Source organism: Scyliorhinus torazame, chromosome 17, assembly GCF_047496885.1.
Source record: "Scyliorhinus torazame isolate Kashiwa2021f chromosome 17, sScyTor2.1, whole genome shotgun sequence".
NCBI classification, from domain to species: Eukaryota; Metazoa; Chordata; class Chondrichthyes; order Carcharhiniformes; family Scyliorhinidae; genus Scyliorhinus; species Scyliorhinus torazame.
Window position 1 is genome coordinate 31350186 of NC_092723.1, and position 20409 is coordinate 31370594.

Here is a 20409-nt window from a genome sequence, read left to right on the forward strand (position 1 = left end):
AGAAATTTTGATCAACACTGGTTGCATGGGTGAACAAAATATTGTCACTGGTTACTTTGAAAATATATTCACTTTCATTGCATAATACCTTTCAGGATTATTATATCGGCTTCACGAGGACAACCCCCTCCGCCACAGAAACGGCCCCAGAAAATCACGGCCATTGTCTTTCAGATCAGATGTTAATCTTAGGCCCATCTGCTGTCTCGACTACATGGGAAAAGATCTTGCGAAAACGGGTGCTGCACGATATTTATTTTGCAATCAGCATCACCTTCAGATTAGGTGGTCATTTATTTAACTGGTATCTGTGGGAGCTTGCCATGCTTGCATTGGCTACCACATTTCCCTACATAATAAGTTACTATACCTCGGGGCAGCATGGTGGCACTGTGGTTAGCATGCTGTCTCACGGCGCCGAGGACACGGGTTCAATCCCGGCCCCTGGTCACTGTTCGTGTGGGGTTTACACATTCTCTCCGTGCCTGCGTAGGTCTCACGCCCACAACCCAAAAAGATGTGCAGGGAGGTGAATCGGCCATGCTAAATTGCCCCTTAATTGGAAAAAAAAAGAATTGGGTACGCTAAATTTATAAAGAGAAAGAAAAAAAAAAGTTACTATACTTCAAAAGTAGTTTGTTGGGTCCGAAGCATTTCAGGACACTCCGAGGGAACGAAAGGCACAGGGAGAGTTCATTCTTCTTGAACCAGAGCCTGTTTACCACAATCAAAAATTTAGAACCAGGGCAGCACGGTGGCGCAGTGGTAGCACTGCAGTCTCACGGCGCTGAGGTCCCAGGTTCGATCCCGGCTCTGGGTCACTGTCTGTGTGGAGTTTGCACATTCTCCCAGTGTTTGCGTGGGTGTCGCCCCCACAACCCAAAGATGTGCAGGGTAGGTGGATTGAACACGCTAAATTGCCCCTTAATTGGAAACAATGAATTGGGTATTCTAAATTTATTTATTTTAAAAATTAGAACCAGAGAAATGGATATTGTCATAGACTAATCTTGTTTGTATTCGACCAAGTCTTATATGATGGTGTCTGCATTCAACTAGAAAATATGTTTAGTTCAGTGCTCCCCAAATAAAGAGATCCTGCTTGGAAGGTTCCGTTTTGAAACAGCCCGGGTTCTTCAAATGCTCTCCGACACCAGGCACTGCACATTGCATTAAAAACCATTGCTGGATCAACATACCTGGCTATGTTAATGCTATAAGATCATTCTTTAAAAAACAAACACATTGTTCCCTCTCAAAATATGCTATTTTATGACCAAATAAGTGCAGATTCTGGTAGATTATGATGGTGCCTTCAGGTGCAAGCAGAAACATACACTGGAGACTGGAGGCCCTATGCAACTATATGGTTATAGACACAATTATAATAATTATCGATATCATTATTGAAAAATGTTAATTCACCCAGCATCTGCAGTTTTTTGGAAGAGCAAGTTCCACATTTTCACTGCAAAGAATAAAGGACTGAACGCCAAAGGCAAGAGCCTTTATCACCCAGAGGAAGGTTCATCATTCTTAATGCAAATAGGGATGTACATTAATTATGTCTTCACGAGCATTGCCAGCATCACAAGGATACATTTTTAGAAACAGGCACATAATTTGCACTGATTTGGGTAAGAGAAAACATAGCCACGAAAAATAGAGCAAGATCTTTTAAGAGCTAAGTTAGGAAACACTTAATGTAGAGGGAACTATCCTCTATCAATGGCAGTTGAAGCTGGGCCACTTGTCACTTTTAAATCAACGATTGACGTGACATGGGCGAAGGTAGATATGTGAAATTAGGTTTCAGATCAGCCACAATTTGAATATTGGAACATGCTCAAGGGCACAAACAGCCTACCTCTGTTCCTGCAAACAGAACACGGCTTCAACTCTTAGCCATACTGTGTAACATTTCATGAGGAACTTTACCCAGAAACAAATTTACTGTCAATAACCACGAATATCACACGTTAGCTGGGTGTAAAACCACAAGTGTTCATCTTCATGCCAGCCGCAGCAGCTACTAACTAATTACCAAAGCTCCTTTGTTCCTCGTATAGAGAGGCTCGCACAGAATGGGCAGAATTTACTCTACAGAATTACAAATTTTACACTTCTGCTCATTGTATAACTCTAGAATAAAATACAGCAACAAATATAAGAATCCATAGACTGCGTTCCCTGTAAATTACTTCATTGTAAGTTGAAACATTCAAAGAAGAAAACGTCTAAACATCTTGCCCAGGTTTAAGAGAGTCAAAAATAAATTGAAGGTAACTCGATGGTGAACCACTATTATTAATAACTACCAAAAATGACATTAAAAAGAATTTTTGATCATTTATATTAATAAATGATACCACAGAAGGGAGTTAAGGAAACGCTTCCTTGGGGCCTATTTGTACAATGATGTACACGTATATATAGGGATCCTTCTGGAGACACTGTAAATGTGAACATTTCACATTTAATACTTGCGTGAAGAATTGGGAGAGAAAAAAAAGTAATCTACGGGGAAATATTTATTGATTCGCTGTGTCACAATAAGTCAACGGTGATTGCACCAGACTTCAGGAAGTGATGGAAAAGATGTTTTGATACTGAACACACAGCAAGTCAGGTAGTATCTGCAAAGAGAATAGATTTTGGGTGTTGAATACCTAATAAAAATCTCATTCCTATACTCAGCCATTTCGTCTCAGCTTTGGCAGGGTCATCGATGTACACACTCCTGAGATAATCACTGTTAACTTATTATGGTGCTGTATTGATCCCTGGCTGAGCTGTCTTTAATTAAATAGAAACTTGCTCACGAATATCAAATTACATTCTGCTCATTATGAAACAAGAAAAGTTCCAACATGATGAATTTTTTGACAGCTTGAGATAATCAAATTTTCTTTTGAGATTGTCTCGATATATGGAGGCACTTTTGATTTGACCCTGGTCAACGAGTAGCCCCATGGCATTTGAACATTCTATTTTACCTTTTTAAGTCTCCCACTCTTGGTTCCTATGAAAACGACAGAGTGATCATTGTAGACATAGGATGCCACAGATGTCATTCGGTCCCTATCTTCTGTGAAAACTGTAATGCCTTCCACAAGTACAGAGCCCCCAAGGGGTTGGTTTATATCCAATCCGCAAAAGTCATCATCAATTGGGACAGGCTGTAAGGAAGAAAACAAGGTCTCAGGTTGCAATAATTCATTCATGAGGCACCCACTAAATAGGAAACATCGAAGATTTGCTCTCAAATTGATTTTCTGTGAAAAATTCAGAGAAAGATATCCTTTGAGAGGTCAATGAAATGATGCAGTGCACGGATGTTACAGTGTGCTGTCTCATGAAGTGACAGGACATAACTTCACATTTGAAACACAAGTACTCAATCTCAGCAACCACTCAATCTCGACAATGCCAACTAGGGATGCACCAAGCAAGCTCCTCAAGAGAAGGAGCAAGTGTCGAGTTCATCACAGACCACTTTTCAGACCCAGCCTAGCAAGCGGATTCTGATAAGAGGGCTAAAAACAGTGATCAAGAGCATCAGCATATTAATTTTTTTTGTTGGTTTCCTATTTATATTTCGAGGTAGCTGCTCCTCTGATCATCATTACTGTTAGTGAGCATTTGTTTGAAGTACTGCATGCTGACATATAAGTACATGTTGGGGCGTACTGCATGCTGACATGGAAGTATATGTTGGGTCGTGAACAGTGAAGATGTGCATGATTGGTGGCGTTGCTGAGATAAGGCAGGGGAGTGGGCCCAGGGTAAGGTGCTCTTTCAGAGGGTCGGTTCAGACTCGATGCGCCGAATGGCCTCCTTCTGCATTGTAGGAATTCTATGGTTAAAGGCACACAGACCAATGCGTACAGAGAGACCTTTTAAAAACTGCACGTTTCTTCAATCACCACAGCATGCACAGTTAGCTGGGGACAGCATGGCTAGCCATATTTGGCTAAATAAAATTCAGGGATGAAACCAATATCTGCACACAGTGCAATCAGGAATGGGTGGAAATAGTTGGCCTCGTCAGTGACACCCAGGAAAGAAAAAATTAACCGGATAAATTCCAAGCCGATTCAGGGCTCAGAATAGAAACACATGCTGAGATTAAGTATTTAACTTTTCCAAAAGGATACCAGAGTAAATTAATTCTGGGATTTGCTAGTGTACTGGTTATGTTACTGGACAGGGAATTTAGACTCCTGGATTAATTGTTCAAATCTTACGAAGGCTGTTTGAGAATTTTTTTTTTTTTTAATTTAGAGTACCCAATTAATTTTTTCCAATTAAGGGGCAATTTAGTGCGGCCAAATCACCTACCCTGCACATCTTTGGGTTGTGGGGGCGAAATCCACGCAAACACAGGGAGAATGTGCAAACTCCACACAGACAGTGACCCAGAGCAGTGATTGAAACTGGGACCTTGGCGCCGTGAAGCAGCAATGCTAACCACTGTGCCACCGTGCTGCCCGGCTGTTTGAGAATTTGATTGAACTGCATTCCAAAGTATCTGGGGGAAGTGATCCCGGAACTACTGGGTGGTCATAAACACTCAACTAGTTCACAAATGTTTTTTGTCCATACCAGTTTGGTCTATATTTGACTCCACCCCCAAACCAAGATGGCTGACCATTAACTGCCCTCTAAAATGGCCAGACAATTGCACTAGAGCAACTGGGGATGGATAATAAATGTCAGCCTTTCCAGCAATGCCCATGTCCAAAACGAAAAACTCATCTCATGGCATCGCAGTTCCATAACTGAAGCATATAGTGGAAGCCATGATAGATGCTGGTGAAGCCAAGGGTTGTGAATCTGAAGCAAAATGACTTCCAGCTAAATAAATGCAACTTCTGTACAATAAATATGAATTGCATATATTTTTTTATATAAATTTAGAGTACCCAATTATTTTATGCAAATTAAGGGGCAATTTAGCGTGGCCAAACCACCTATCCTCCACATCTTTGGGTTGTGGGAGACACGAGGAGTGTGCAAACTCCACACAGACAGTGACCCAGGGCTGGGATTGAACCCGGGTCCTCGGCACCGTGAGGCAGCAGTGCTAACCACTGCATTCCGTGAACGGAATGTCTTGACCCAATACCAGCAGCTGGGATTTGCAGCATTTCTCAGTTTAAAGCATACAATTGAACTATTTGTGACACCGATTCAAGATTGGGCTAACTGCTTACTTTTGTAAAACCTGGTGTGTTCGTGAAAAATGCTATTTATTTCTATTGCAAAGATAAACGATATGAAGATATAGAGGTACAGTGTCTCAAATGCAGCAATCTCAGGATGGAGGCCGTGCCAGATTTTGGATCCTGCTGGCAGTTTAGGCTAAGCCAGGTTAGGTTGGGTCAAGAGTCACTCCGGCAACTCAGAACTTGGGAAAAGACGAGCGCACAAAGGTGATTACTGGTCCGCCACGCCGGCCCAACAAACTGCCAAGTCACTTCACTAATTTCATACGAATTAAAATTCATGCTTGTAAAAAAAAAAAAGAAATGTCTGGTTTTCAGACAGCTGCATTTGAAACACTTGTACATCAATAAAAATTATTTGACGACACTACTATCCCTTCTCCTTCCAGATAAGCACATACATGCTTTCACCCTTGCTAAAAAGACAGGTAGATGACTTATTGTCAAACCTTTGCCAGCTCACGCAGTCAGCCATAAAGATATGAAGATTTCCAATTTCTTATGAGGAAGCTTCGAACCTCAATTTAAATACAAACACCTCACCATGATAAGGCCTCAATGAGATTGAGAACTCACCATGTGTACATGAGCACAGTGATATCCTGCCACTGCATACCACAGTGCAGTGACACATCCGGAAAGCAGTCTGGCATTCGGAGATAGAGGACAGCCATATTAACATTAAAAACACTTACACACCAACACCTACTGATCAGGTCCATTCCCATGTTCTATAAGAATTGCACAGGTTGTTTATCCCATCACACTTGTACGTCTCCTGTCTTTTCCAAAATACACTTCCAATTTTGTTTCTAATATATGTAACCATTTTTCCTTTTCAAAATTATGATGGATTCTGCTTAATGTAGGATTTTCCCCCCCAGTAGAGTGTTCCATATCCTCACAAAAGCTTGTTAAATCTTTAAAAAAAAGCATTTTAATCTTTTGTTTCATTATTTTTTTATGTCCTCTAGTTACCAGCCCATCAAATATTGGAAATAGGTTTCCCTTCATATCTTGGCTTTCATCCTGAAGTAAAGCAATCAATATATATTTTTTTTTGTAGGTGCAGCAAGACATTTTCAATTCAATATTATTTCCATGATTTTTTTTTAAATAACGGTCCTATTTACACCATCTGCAGTCTATCTGGATTAGAAATATACTGGAGCACAAAATTTAGGCTAATACTCCAGTGCAGTGCGGAGGGAATGCTACACAATCACAGGTGTCATTTTTCAGATAAGACATTAAATCCCCCCGCCCCCCCCCCCCCCCCCCCCATTCTTCCTCTCGGGTGAATGTAGGAAGATCCCGTGATATGATTCAAGGAATCAAAGCCGGTGCAGACATGATCGACAAATGTGATTCAAGGTATATCAGGGATGGTCTCGGTGTCCTGGCCAATGTTTACCCTCAATCAACTTCACAAAAACAGATTATTTAGTGGCCATCATACTGCTGCTGTGGGACCTAGCTGTGTGCAAATTGGCCGCCACATTACTGTGGAAACTATACTTCAAAAGGGGTCTTATGCTACAAGTGCTTGGCGACATCCCGAGGTTGTGAAATATGTTGCAGGAATGCAAAACTTACTTTGCATGAGCGAAGGAAATAGATTTTCAGTGGCATATAAACAAAGTTTGAACACAGAAATCTTTCAACAGGGGGATGGATAATGGGGAGACCTACCGCATAGGTACAGCGGACATCCTTCCCTAGTAACCAGTTCAGTTCCAGATTCCCTTCGCCACGGTAACAGGACTGTAGTCTGTCCTTTATCTGCTGATTAATGTACTTCACAACAAATACACAGAGTGCCGACTCATCCGGTGGGTGCTTATACTGTTTCTGGCCTTTGGAGAATATGGTGAACAAAACATCATCGTCCGTTGAAATATTTAAGGACTTTGCCAAAACACTGCCAGGTTTAGCCAAATACGCAGCTTGCAAAAGCCGATATTCGATTCCATTCTTTACACAGCCTACAGGGAGCGAAACATATGAATGAAATTTGGGATCTTCTTTGCACAATCGCACAATTCTGGAGGTATAGAACTGATCATTTGTTGACCCAGTAACTCCTTCAGTTTCTGGCTGCACAGTTAAGAAATATACAAAATTTCCATTGCTAAAACCATATATGTAGAATATGTCAAAGTGAGACACCATAGCCAGGGTGTCTGAAGGAATTTTAATCAAGGAAGCAACAAAGTCACTGTGCAACACATAATCAAACATGGCAGAAGATTCAGGATCCTGTGGCAATTTCCGGCTCGAAATAGTTGGAAAATAGTCTTGTTTGCCATCCACCGCAGTTCCAATAAAGAGCTTGCTGTCTGATCCCTCTGATGATACAATTACACCATACATTGTCCCGGTTTCATTAACACTCGACAAGTAGTGCTCCTTCTTATGTGACGGCTCCACCAAAATGAAGAGGTCATCCAATCGCAAGAGCTTGCAGACTCCCTGAAAGAGACTCCCACAGGCCAGCAACCTGTTCTCAGAGTAATCAATAAGAAGCAATTTGTTTACATTGTTAGTCATTGTTAAGGGCTCATTACAAGGCTGAACAATCAACGGAGGATAGCAGGATTTGTTGTCCTCTTCTGGACCAGTTTCATGCTTCAATAACAATGTTAAGTTGCTTGATAATTTGTAAATCCAATTGACAGCTCCAACATAAACATTCCCTGTTATACTATGAACAGCCAAGTGGTTGAGTGTCCAATCCCGATTTTGGATGGGAAAGTTGACGTATTCCTTGCTGCTCCACGAGGACTGCGCAAATACAATGATGAGGATAGCGAGAGGAACCACACAGTTCGACATTTTGGGACACCCTTTCCTCGGCTTCATTGCAGAAAGTGCTCAATTCCAATCTCTACCAAAATGTAGATGCTTACATGGCTCTGAAAGGCAAGCCACATGATTAGTACATCTAAAAATGTCATAACATGCCAAATATATTGAATAGAAACATATTTTAGGGTATGAAAAGGTTGGACTACTGCTGTAAGTGCAGCCTGGACTTCCATCCACCACCCACTCGTAACCCATTTTTCCCTGAGGCAAAGCTAATTATCTTTACATAGGAGTGAGACTCCCGTCCCCCAAAATCTTCTGGTATTGCAGTAAGGTGATCGGCGAAAAGAAGATCAATGGTAATTAAAGGTGCCCAATGAAGATTTATGTAAAAGGTAATTAAAGTTGACATGATTGAGCCTGCAGTCCAACTATGGTTAGAGAGCAAGAGAGCAAGGGGACAGCAAGTGGCCACCATAGGGTAAAAGAAATCACCAGTAAAGACCATTACCACTAGTCTCTACTAACACAGCAACACTTTGCACAAATACATCCTCATTGCATGCATTAGCGACCAAGTCATCTTGTACAAGGATTGTGCTTTTAGCTCCATCAGGAAATCTAATTTGTCTTTAAAAGATCTTGGCAACAATGAAAATGGATTTACCTTGTTTCGTGAACTACAACCCATAGCCCCTTCTTCCACTCAACACGCAAGCATTTGTGTCTTATTTATGCTGAGAATGAACTCTTGTCTATATTGAAAGGCACCGGGCAGACATGGTATCAAATCATCCATCAAGTTTAAATATGCCAACAAACTATTTATTTTTCTTCCAGCCACCACACAGCTTGGGTCTTCTACAACTTACAAATCACTCCCTGAATCTTCATCCAGGTTTTTAAAATGACAATTATGAAAAGCAACAACTCCAAAATAGATTCTGTTGGAATCAATTAAATCGGTAACAAACTGGTGCAGAAAACATGCTGGGATCCCTTAATAGTTCTTTCTCTTTGATTATACACAGAGCACACCTCCAACCATCCCTTCAAACAATTTGCCCAAAGTTAAACTAACTATAGTTTCCTGGATTTGACATTGCCCTTTTTAAAATAGAGATGCACCATAGATTCTCTCCAGTTTCTGGCAACAATCCAAAACCTAAATGAGCTGCATAAGCATATGTGTAGTGGTTTGTATAACATGGCCCCCATTTCATTTAACACCATAGATTGATACAGTCAAGGCCTACAGCCCAATCTGCTTTTGGAGACCTGATTTTAAGTGAGTACTTTTTCTGCAGCCGCTCAGACATGCTGTATTTGAGTATCAAACCCATGTTTCCACGTTGATAACTCAGCAACATTCTCGGTAGTAAAGACTGATGGAAAGTAATCAGATAAATCTTTGGTCATATCTTGGCCCCACACAATCCCTCAATGGTCTTATGCAGTCCTTAATGACTACCTTATTGCCAACAATGGGAGATGGTGACACAAGGGGAAAATCACTAGAAGTAATCTGGAATTGAAAAGCCAGTCTCAATTTCGCAGTCACCATTAACATCACCAATTGTCATTAAAAATCCTTCTGGTTCACTAATGTCCTTTAGGGAAGGAAGTCTGCCCTCCTTATCTGGTCAACAATCGACTGCAGATCCACAGCGTGGTGGTTGACATCGCTGGCAACGGGATCCTCCTTTCCGGCAGCCAGCCAATGGGAATTCCCATTGGAATTCTGCTGCCTTTTCTTGCTGAACAGTGCAATGTTCAGGTCAATGTGAAATCTAACATTGCATAATGCTCTAAATCTGCAACCAGAAACTATTCCAAATGGTACACGATTAGTTTTCCGAGTAAAGAAAAAAGTGTTTGGCTGATTCACTGGGGTCAAGGTGAAGTTTGAAGTACGATCCGATGAGCTGGACAAATCTGACATTCATAGGGCGAACAATGCATACGGTGGCAGAGGAAGCCTTCCTTGCAGATGTGGACCAGTCTCAGTTCTGTCACTGCCACATTAATTTTCATTAGGAAGGTGTTGTGAAGTGTTGAAGTGCTGCCACTCTCCAGCCAGCCAACAGTGAAAGAAGCTTCCATCTGTTACAGTGGCCAGCTGGTCTTGCCGACTCAGTATGTGCCCAGCTCCATTCACTGGCGCTTGGATTCAGAATCAGATGTTAAACAGTTACCGTCAAGCAGAGGGTGTGAAGACTGTTGAACTAGCTGATTATTGTACCAGCTGTAAATATACTTTAATGGTAGCTGAGCAGCAAGAGACCAAAAAAATAAAAAATGGCATTTTAAACATCCTCCAGGTTAAAATTGAATTGCTGGAGAGAGGTTTTCAAGTTTATTAGTGGAATGTATAATCACCAAAGGAGCTGAAAATCTACTGCTCTGAGAAAAAAAATCAATACTTTCAGAAGCTCTGCAAGCAGCTACATAAAAGAGCTCGAACAAACCAAAACATTTCACCTCAATTCTGGTTTAGAATTCTAATATGACAGCCACAGAGCAAGTTCAAAGAGGAGCCTGCGTGAAGTTATTCTTTGGGTAGTCGAGACGGTTATTCTGCTGGATGAAAGGCCACATGTACGATATAAAAATGTTGCTAACTCTCACTTCGAAACACAGTCAACTTCGTGCAAGCTATTTTCCCAGTCCTTAGGAATTTCTTCGATTTGGATCTCATTTTAGCCTGATTCGGGGAGTTGATGGCTGATGCACTGCTGGGGAGTGTTGCATGGATGGAGTGTCTGTCATCTTTGGACGATATGGTACATACATACTCCCTCAAGCAAACCCAGAGACAGACGCACGCACGCACACACACACAGTCTCATTGCTGGTGGGCCTCCTATTCACCCTCTAGCCTCAGGAGCCTGTCCACCATCCTTAACTGCATGAGCCCACTAACAACTAATTGGCCAAAAGGCCTCTTCCTATCTTCTGTGTATCCATGTATCCCGACCCACGAGTTCAAATATCACCATTGAGATTTGTGAATTTGAGTTTGATTTATTTGATTAAATGGGAAATAGAACAAGGATAGACAGAAACAGTGTATGCGGTCAGATTGTACTCCCCAACTGGTTCTCAAGCATCCTCAGGCTTGGGAACTTGCCATCCTTGCCTGCCCTAGCTCACATGTGACGTGGAATTTCAGACCTCGTCTTAGCCCCTCTGCAATGGGGTTGAATTTTGGGGATTTTATCCCTGGTTTTAAGTTCACTGCAGCAGGGAGTTGCATATCCTTTTTGCCTGGCCAAAGACACAACTGTGATCTGTGTTTGTGGATTGCACAGACTGACTCACCCCTTTACTGGATGTCTGCAGTTCAGGTAGGAACTTCAATGTGGAGACCCAGCTGGTATAGAGTACTTGCACCCCTTGCACCTCCCTCAGCACATACCGTATACTACACCCACTGTCTATGTTTACGTATTTTCATTCATATATTTATGTTCTATGTTTCCATGTATAGAGCAATCTGCTTGGGACTGTACGCAGAAAAATACTTTTCACTGTACCTCGGTACACGTGACAAAAAAAAAATCTAAATCTAAAAGATCCAAACTAAATCCAATACCAGTGTACCTGGTACAGTGTACAAGTAAACATATATCAGGAATATAGAGATAGATATACAAGTGGATACTGGAAGTTGTCCGCAAGCAGCATAGTCTTGTTGGACTGACTAGATTATTTCGGTGTTGCATATTCTTTGAATAGAGAAACGAGATTAGCCAGGCTCTGTTTTGCAAATGCCAGGAATATCTTATTTTTTTTATTTTTTTATATATAATGGTGGTCGGTGTATTAAAGATTTTTAAAAGCTCAAAAAAAATTCAGGCTTTTTTCCCCCATCTGGTTGCTTTTTTTGTCATTCGCTCCATTCCCTTACAATTTGCCTCTTCTATATTTTAATAATCATAGCTTATGTTCGCCGTCAGAATATCGCACTCAGCTCTGCTACTGAGCCTTCAGGACACCAGAATCCTCAGGAGGTGGAACCCGCATCATTCAAAATTGGTTTCTAACTGGCTGCAAATAAACTGCAAACCCTGGTTCTCCCCCATTAATCAAGGCTCAGGAGTTGAAAGATTGACCAGGTCTCCTCACAGAACAGGATCAGGTCAAACTCTCGATGTCATCTTTATAAAACAAGTTTATAGGGTCATCAATCAGTAAATTACGTTGCCCTTGGCAAAAGCACACCACCGAGGCAAGAGGCTGTCAGTGCTCAGAGTTAAACCTAACATTTATGCTAAATACAACCATTTTGTTCTGGAACTGCTCTTGGAGAAGATATTTCATTTTAAATTGTTCTGCTGCGTTTCATGTTTTTCCAAACACTGCTTCAATAAAACTCCTGAAAGAATGATTAAATGAGTAGAGTACAATGATTGCCAATTGACAGCACTTTTGTTTAAATTGACTAGCCAGGATTACTTCCGCATTTAACTATATAGCACAGCCTGATCAAATATGGCTTGAAAGTAGGTTTGCACATTTTTTGATTGGATGCCATACTCACAGGAAACAAATGCTTTTAAACTTCAGGACGTCACGCGAAGATTCTTAATTTTCTATCATACTGCAAAGTGAACCAATGATCGATTCTCCCTAGTGTCCTAAAAGGCGAGAGAGAAAAAACAATCTCAGCTCACGTAAATATTTAACACCCTGGTTAGAGAAGTCAGCCGCAGTTAAATGTTGCAGTCAGTTCTACAAGTTTTATTTTCTTCTTGATCACCCGTTCAATCTGGTCATTAGTGCTGCGCCACGAGGCTGCACAGCCATAATCCTTAGATAGATGGATGTTTGCATCCTAATCAGAAGCATGTCAGGTCAACCGCAATGGTTGAATCTTGAATTGCCATTCCGATGTCACTAGGCTTGCCTGATTGTCTCTGACAACTCAATACCCTTCTTTCGTGCAGCCATTGTAATCATCACCATCAGCTGTGTGCTCAACTATCTACATCCCAAGCTTAAGAGTTCCCTCCCTGAACCTCCGTTTCTCTCTCCTTTAAGATTTTTCTTAAATCTACCGCTCTGACCAAGTTTTCGGTTACCTATCCTAAATTTTTTCTTACGTAAATCAGTCAAATTCCATTTGAAAAGCTCCTGTGAAGCGCTGTGGAAAATTCTATCATGTCAAAGGCACTATAAGCACTCACATTATTGCTTTCAGTGTGGGGATATATAGATTTTTGTTATATGGTTCAGTAAGCTGGTCATTTTGCATGAAAAAACTAACCAAACAATTTCAAAACGAGAACCATTTAAAGATTTTTAGTCATATTATCTCTGGTGCTCATTTGAAAATTCTTGTTCAGATCAAACTTAAATAAAAGAATTGCAATCTGTAAAGACTGTAAAGACCCATTCTGTGTTTTGGTGTCACCAAAGTATTTCCAAACTGTAGATTGCTCCTCTGTCAATGCTCAAGTGTCTATAAAATCCCTATTCTATTTGAAAACTGCAGTTATGGTGTATCAGTTAGTATACAACGTTAAAAGAGGCACTACTTGTTTTTCAGGTTAAAGCAGTAACAATTTGCTTTGTATAGCACCTTCAATATAGAGCAGCATCTGATAGTGGTTCATGGTAGGATCAATACAAAGCCAAGGAGGAGCCAAGCTGTGGTGGAATAGTTAAGAGGAAGTGAAAGCTTGATTGAAATGGTAGCTATATTCGGAGGTGAATGAAAAAATGAGTGCTGGTGAAGTTTCAGCAGAACTTCGAGAGAGTAGGACTGAGGCACTGAAAGCTCAGTCATCATTGGAGGAGCAAAAGAAAGGATGCACAGAAGGAACAGAATAGAATTGAATAATAGGGATAAATTGTTGGAGGAGACTGCAAATGGAAGACTGGCTTATGTTGGGAAGAGATTTAAGCAGAAGACCCAAAATAACCTATAAACCTAATACATTGGGTAGGATAGAAAGCTAAGCTTGAAGCATGAAAGATTACAGGCAACAAAGTCCGAGAAGTTGATAGGAATTCAAATGGTGAAGCATTTGGTGAATGGAGAAGTGTGTTCAGCACTCGGCCACCAAGAGGCACCAAGTAGATGAGAGGGCTTAAAAAAGTCTTGGGGAATGCCAATTATGGTTGCACAGGGGCAAGAAGACAATATATTTGCTGTTTTTGAACAGGGATCAGTAGAACCACAGTGGAGTACTCTAATGGAGAAAAGGGTTGGTTCAGTGGGGAGGATGGTACAGTTGGTCATGTCAAATACTGCAGCAAGATATGGGGTGGGCAGGGAGGGATAATGACAATAACAGTGTACATTGTACATTGTGTGTATGCATTGGCAAGCAAGAAAAATAATTAGGCGATTAGACTTGGGGAGAGGCGAAATCAAGGGAGCAAGCGATGGATAGGTTTTTTTTTAAATCCTGAAGTCCAATTGGTGATTCTGAGCAGTGCACAGCAGGGGGTGGCAAGGTTCAGGGCAGGTGTTGCACAGATCAGCTCAATCTTGCAGTAAAGGAAATCCACCAGTATTCGTACTTGGATGTTTGAGGCAATGGTTTGGGTCGTACACTGTGGAGCAATTGTGTTTGGAACTCTAACGATGGTCAATGAGTTTTGCAAGGTATTGAATGATAGGTGGGGTTAATGGGGTTTGTACTAACTTGGGATTGGAATGCATCAGCTAGTGGCAGTTCAAGGTCCAGTCTGTTTGAGGCAGTACCGACAACATTTCCCATGGAAACGTGAAGAATACCTACAGGAAAAGCATTTTTCTCTTCTCTCTCTCTCTTTCTCCCCCCCCCCCCCCCAAACCACCACCACTCCCCCCACTGGCCCCTGCCCCAGTGACAAAAGCTGGTTTCCTCTGGTCACCAGCAGCCAGCTTTGAAATTCAGCAGTGGTCTTTAAAATAAGATTTTCTTTTTGGAAAGCACTGAAGAAACATCAACATTGTATCCTACTACAACCCAGGGGAAATCAAGAGGCAGTAATTGAGTTGGCAATGTTAGCACAAACCAACTAGCACGTGGCCTGGCGATGAGTTAGGATGACACGCATTAGCACTGCAGTGCCACCTACCTTGGGAGAACAAAGCTGGAGGACTCGGGCAAAGGTTTAAAAAAAAAATTAATTCAGACAGGCTGAAATCTCCAGGTAAAATCATGGCTCAAAAGATTGCCTGAACAAATTTGACCGCAATGCAAAATATGCGTCAGTATGAATGCATTATACACCTTATTTCCATATCTGGAATCTGTTGGATGAAGAAAATGACAACTAAACAGAAATTGAATATTTTGACTGATGAAGTTTATTCCAAGTGTGAATAACCAGAGGTGTGCACGCGCTTGCCCTTTAATAATAGACTACAGTATAAAATAGTACAGTAAAACTAGTATCGGTCCTCAGGTGTTACTCATGGACAGTCAATAGATACACACAAGATAGCTGGAATGGTGCAACAGTGAGGTGGTTAGTGTGCCCAAAGGCACAGCATGTTGTGTGCAAGGTAGAAATAGGACTTTGCATGTCTGAGAGCATGTGTACTGTAATTTATTTATTTCAACCCTAGTTTACATACACACACACACACATGCACTTCTTTTTATAAATCCACCTACATTTGGTGTGATAAATGCTTACATTTCTGTCTCTAGGTTTTCTTCAATTAATTTTGTAAAACAAATGTATAATTTGGCGACTTAAAATACCACTGATACACGCTGAGACACTGTTGCACGATGCATCCCAAAGTCTCATTGATCTGTACTCAATCTAATGGGCAACATTATTGGCAAAAATATCAAATCCATGCCACATTTTCATTATGCTCAAACGTTATGTAGTTGGAGGATAAGTGAAAAAACGTTGCATGGAAATACGTTCAAAGTGATTCACCTTCTCTTTACAAAGAAATTTGTACGAGTTCAATATACTTAATACATTTGCACTGAGCCAATCAGATTGAAGAACTCTTGAGTTATGGAGGGACAAGTTTCAGAATTTAGAGACAGCTGGAGCAGCTAATAATAATCTTTATTAGTGTCACAAGTAGGCCTACATTAACAATGCAATAAAGTTAATGTGAAAAGCCCCAGTTCGCCACTCTACAGCACCTCTTCAGGTACACGGAGGGAGAATTCAGAATATCCAATTCACCTAACAATACGTCTTTCAGGACTTGTGGGAGGAAACAGGAGCACCCACGCAGATACGGGGAGAATGTGCAGACTCCGCGTAGACAGCCGGGAATCAAGTCCGGGTCCCTGGTGCTATGAAGCAACAGTGCTAACCACTGTGCTAGAGTGCCACTGATAGATATCAAGGAAACAAAAAGTGACCCAAATGAATTGGCTACGACCTGATTTCAGATGTCCCAAGGAACTGAACGGCATTATGTGAAAGGAAGGTCTTTCTTGATGTTAAGTGTTACAATTAAGCTTCAGAAAACAATATATAGGTGACAAAAACATGAAGTTATCGATTTCTAAATGCTGACACCCATATTCTAAGTCATAGTTTTGGCTCGTCAAGTTGCATTTTCACATTAAAACTATTTCAAAAGCTGTCATTTAAATTGGCTGAAGTTACAGCAGTCTGTGGTTATAATCCTGAGATACCCCACTCAGGAGAGGAGTTTGATAATACCAAGGCTTTAACAACCAGAAAACCAGGCAGCTGCCGAGAAGTGTGCTCACTGCACGCTGCCTACTGAACGTAACCTTATATACAGCTTCCTGGGGGCAGTGCCGGAGGCGGAGCCCCCCAGGGTTCCAAAACCGGTCTTAAAGGGGCCTACGCATTAAAGGTACTTGTATACAGATATCATTCATCACATTCACCTCCTGTTTAAAAACGCATAGTCTTTCGGGGGGGAAGTGGAATTACAAGTTCAGTCTTTTGGGCGGTCTGATTGCCCGTGTCGACCTTCTCAGCTCTGGCGGTGGTACGGCGGATACGGTCGTCCTCTGTGGCGGTATATCCGGGAGCACGGTTGTCTGAGCCTTTGTCCGCGTTGCAGCGGGGGGGGGGGCTATCCGGGGTGACTAGGGTGATTGGTGCCAGCGCTGGCTGGGGGGAGGGGGGCGCTATTGGGGGGGGGGGGGGGGGGCGCTGTCGGAGTCATCAGCCGGTGCGGGGAGGGGGGCGTCGGTGGAAGGGGGGCGCGGTGGGCGAGCCAGTGGGTGCCAGGTCTCGCAGGGAAACGGTGTCCTGCCTGCCGTCGGGGTGCTCGACATAGGCGTATTGAGGGTTGGTGTGTAGTAGTTGGACCCTCTCGACCAGTGGATCAGTCTTATGGCTCCTCACATGCCTCCGGAGTAGAACTGGTTCCGGAGTCATCAGCCAACATGGAAGCGAGACCCCAGAGGTGGACTTCCTGGGGAAGACAAACAAACGGTTGTGAGGGGTCTCGTTCGTGGCCGTACAGAGGAGCGACCTAATGGAGTGTCGGGCATCGGGTAGGACCTCCTGCCAGCGGGCGATTGGGAGAGGTCTTGACCGTAGGGCAAGAAGAACAGCCTTCCAAACGGTTGCGTTCTCCCTCTCCACCTGCCCATTTCCCCGGGGGTTATAGCTGGTCGTTCTGCTCGAGGCGATGGCCTTGTTGAGCAGACACTGACGCAGCTCATCGCTCATGAACGATGTGCCCCAGTCACTGTGGATATAAGCGGGGAAATCAAACAGGGTGAAGATGCTGTGCAGTGCCTTGATTACGGAGGCCGAGGTCATATCGGGGCAGGGGACAGCGAATGGGAAGCGGGAGAATTCGTCGATGACAGTGAGGAAGTAGGTGTTGCGGTTGGTGGATGGGAGGGGCCCTTTGAAGTCCACGCTTAGTCGCTCAAAGGGCCCAGAGGCCTTTACCAGTCGAGCCTTGTTGGGTCGATAGAAGTGCGGTTTGCACTCCGCACAGATCTGGCAAGCCTTTGTCATGGCCTTGACATCCTCGGTGGAGTAAGGTAGGTTGCGGGACTTGAGGAAATGGGCAAGCTGGGTGACCCCCGGGTGGCAGAGGTCATCGTGGATGGCCGGCAGACCATCTTTCTGCGCGTTGGTGCACGTGCCGCGGGACAGGGCATCTGGGGACTCGTTGAACTACCCCGGACGATATGTAATATCGTATGTGTAGGTGGAGAGTTTGATCCTCCACCTCAGAATTTTATCATTCTTTATTTTGCCCCGTTGTGCGTTATCGAACATAAAGGCGACCGACCGTTGGTCGGTGACGAGGGCGAACCTCTTACCGGCTAGGTAGTGCCTCCAGTGCCGCACAGCCTCCAGTATGGCTTGTGCCTCCTTCTCGACTGCAGAGTGTCGAATTTCCGAGGCAGTGAGTGTTCGGGAGAAGAACGCTACTGGTCTGCCCACCTGGTTGAGGGTAGCAGCCAGGGTGACGTCTGATGCGTCGCTTTCTACTGGAAGGGAATGATTTCGTCCACCGCGTGCATGGCGGCCTTGATGACATTGGCCTTGATACGACTGAAGGCCGACTGAGCCTCAGCCGTCAGGGGAAAGACCGTGGTCTTAATGAGTGGACAGGCTTTGTCCGCATATCTGGGGACCCACTGGGCATAATAGAAAAAGAGCCCCAGGCACCGTTTGTGTGCCTTGAGGCTACGGGGGAGGGGAAGTTCCTTAAGGGAGCGCATGCGGTTGGGGTCTGGCCCATGGACCTAGTTTTCCACAACGTAGCCAAGGATGGCTAGCCGGGTTATGTGGAACACGCATTTCTCTTTATTGTAGGTCAGATTGAGGGCCCGGGCGGTCTGGAGGAACTTCCTCAGGTTTTCGTAATGGTCCTGCTGGTCATGGCCGCAGATGGTGACGTTGTCCAAGTACGGGTATGTAGCCCGTAAGCCATACTGGTCCACCATTTGATCCATTGCCCTTTGAAAAACGGAGACTCCGTCTGTGACACCGAAAGGGTCCCTAAGGAAGTAGAAGAGCCGACCGGCTGCTTCGAAGGCTGTATAGGGGCGGTCTTCTGGGCGGATAGGGAGTTGATGGGCCGATTTCAGGTCGACCGTGGAGAAAACTCTATACTGGGCGATTTGATTCACCATTTCTGCTATGCGGGGGAGTGGGTACGCATAGAGTTGCGAAAAGCGGTTTATGGTCCACCACCATACGTTGTTTTTCCCCTGAGCGGACTACCAGTACTTGTGCCCTCCAAGAGATGTTGCTAGCCTCTATGACTCCTTCTTTAAGTAGCCGCTGAACCTCTGACTTGATGGAAGTCATGTCTTGGGCACTGTACCACCGACTCCTGGTGGCAACGGGTTTACAAATCGGGGGTGAGGTTCGCGAAGGGGGGGGGTGGGGGTGCATCTTTGAGTGTCGCCAGGCTACATACCGTGAGCGGAGGCAGGGGTCCACGGAACTTCAGTGTCAGGCTTCGGTGGCTGCACTGAAAGTCCAGACCGAGCATCAGGGGAGCGCAGAGGTGAGGGAGGACTTAAAGTTTAAAACGGACATATTTGGCGCCTTGGATAGCGAGGTTCGCAACACAATACCCCGTGATTTGGATCGAATGAGACCAAGATGCGAGGGCGATAGTTTGGGAGGCGGGATAGGTGCGCAGGGAGCAGCGTCTTCCCGGGTCTGGATGGATAAAACTCTCCATGCTCCCGGAGTCAAAAAGGCAGGAGGTGTCGCGGCCGTTGATTTAAACCTGCATCATTGAGTTTCGCAGGTGCTTCGGCCGAGATTGATCGAGCGTGATCGCTCCTAGTTGCGGGCTGTCAGAGTCCTCGGTTGAATCGGACTTGCAAAATGGCCGCCGCCGTCGATCGCATGTTTTGAGTTTTGAAGATAGCCACAGCCAAGATGGCCGCCCCCATGACTTGCACGAGGCCGATGACGCGTCGGAAGTAGACGTGTCCGGCCGCCGCGCGGCCGCATTGCAGGGCCCATCGTCCCAGGAGTTCAATTTCTGGGCCCGATGAGACTTTAGTTTCTGGTCTTTGGGTACAGCCAGGCAGACCTTCGCGAAGTGCCCCTTCTTTCCACATTCGCCGCAGATAGCGGAGCGGGCCGGGCAACGCTGGCGTGAATGCTGGCCTTGCCCACAGAAATAGCATTTGGGGCCCCTGGTGTGAGCGGGTCGCCGCACGGCGCTGGCCTGAAGCGTGGCCGAGTCTAGAGGGGATCAAGAGGGGATTGCAGGTCCGCGGAGTACGTGCGGAGATTATGGTGGGCCGCTTCCAGGGAAGAGTCGAGCGTTACCGTGCCTTGGAGGTCCTTCGCTCTGTCTTCTAGGAGCCGCTGCCGGATGTACATGGATCGGATACCGGACACGAAAGCATCACGAATATGTAAGTTCACGTGGACTTCTGCCGTCACCTCTTTATGGTCGCAGTTCCTGGCGAGCGCGATG

At 44.1% G+C, this 20409-nt stretch overlaps 1 protein-coding gene across 3 annotated transcripts in view; it reads right to left on the reverse strand.

Moving 5' to 3' along the window:
- Nucleotides 1-20409, reverse strand: part of LOC140393814 (plexin-A2-like) — a 582987-nt gene that overhangs the window by 510365 nt on the left and 52213 nt on the right. For 2 of the 3 annotated variants that reach the window (XM_072480285.1, XM_072480282.1), the window contains exons 2-4: nt 12580-12676; nt 6921-8143; nt 2997-3179 (exon numbers count right to left, since the gene is read on the reverse strand). In XM_072480285.1, the coding sequence (XP_072336386.1) occupies nt 2997-3179; nt 6921-8090 (1353 nt within the window). In that variant the 5' untranslated portion in view covers nt 8091-8143; nt 12580-12676. The remainder of the gene's footprint in view (nt 1-2996; nt 3180-6920; nt 8144-12579; nt 12677-20409) is intronic. The other variant, XM_072480284.1, reaches the window with a different exon arrangement.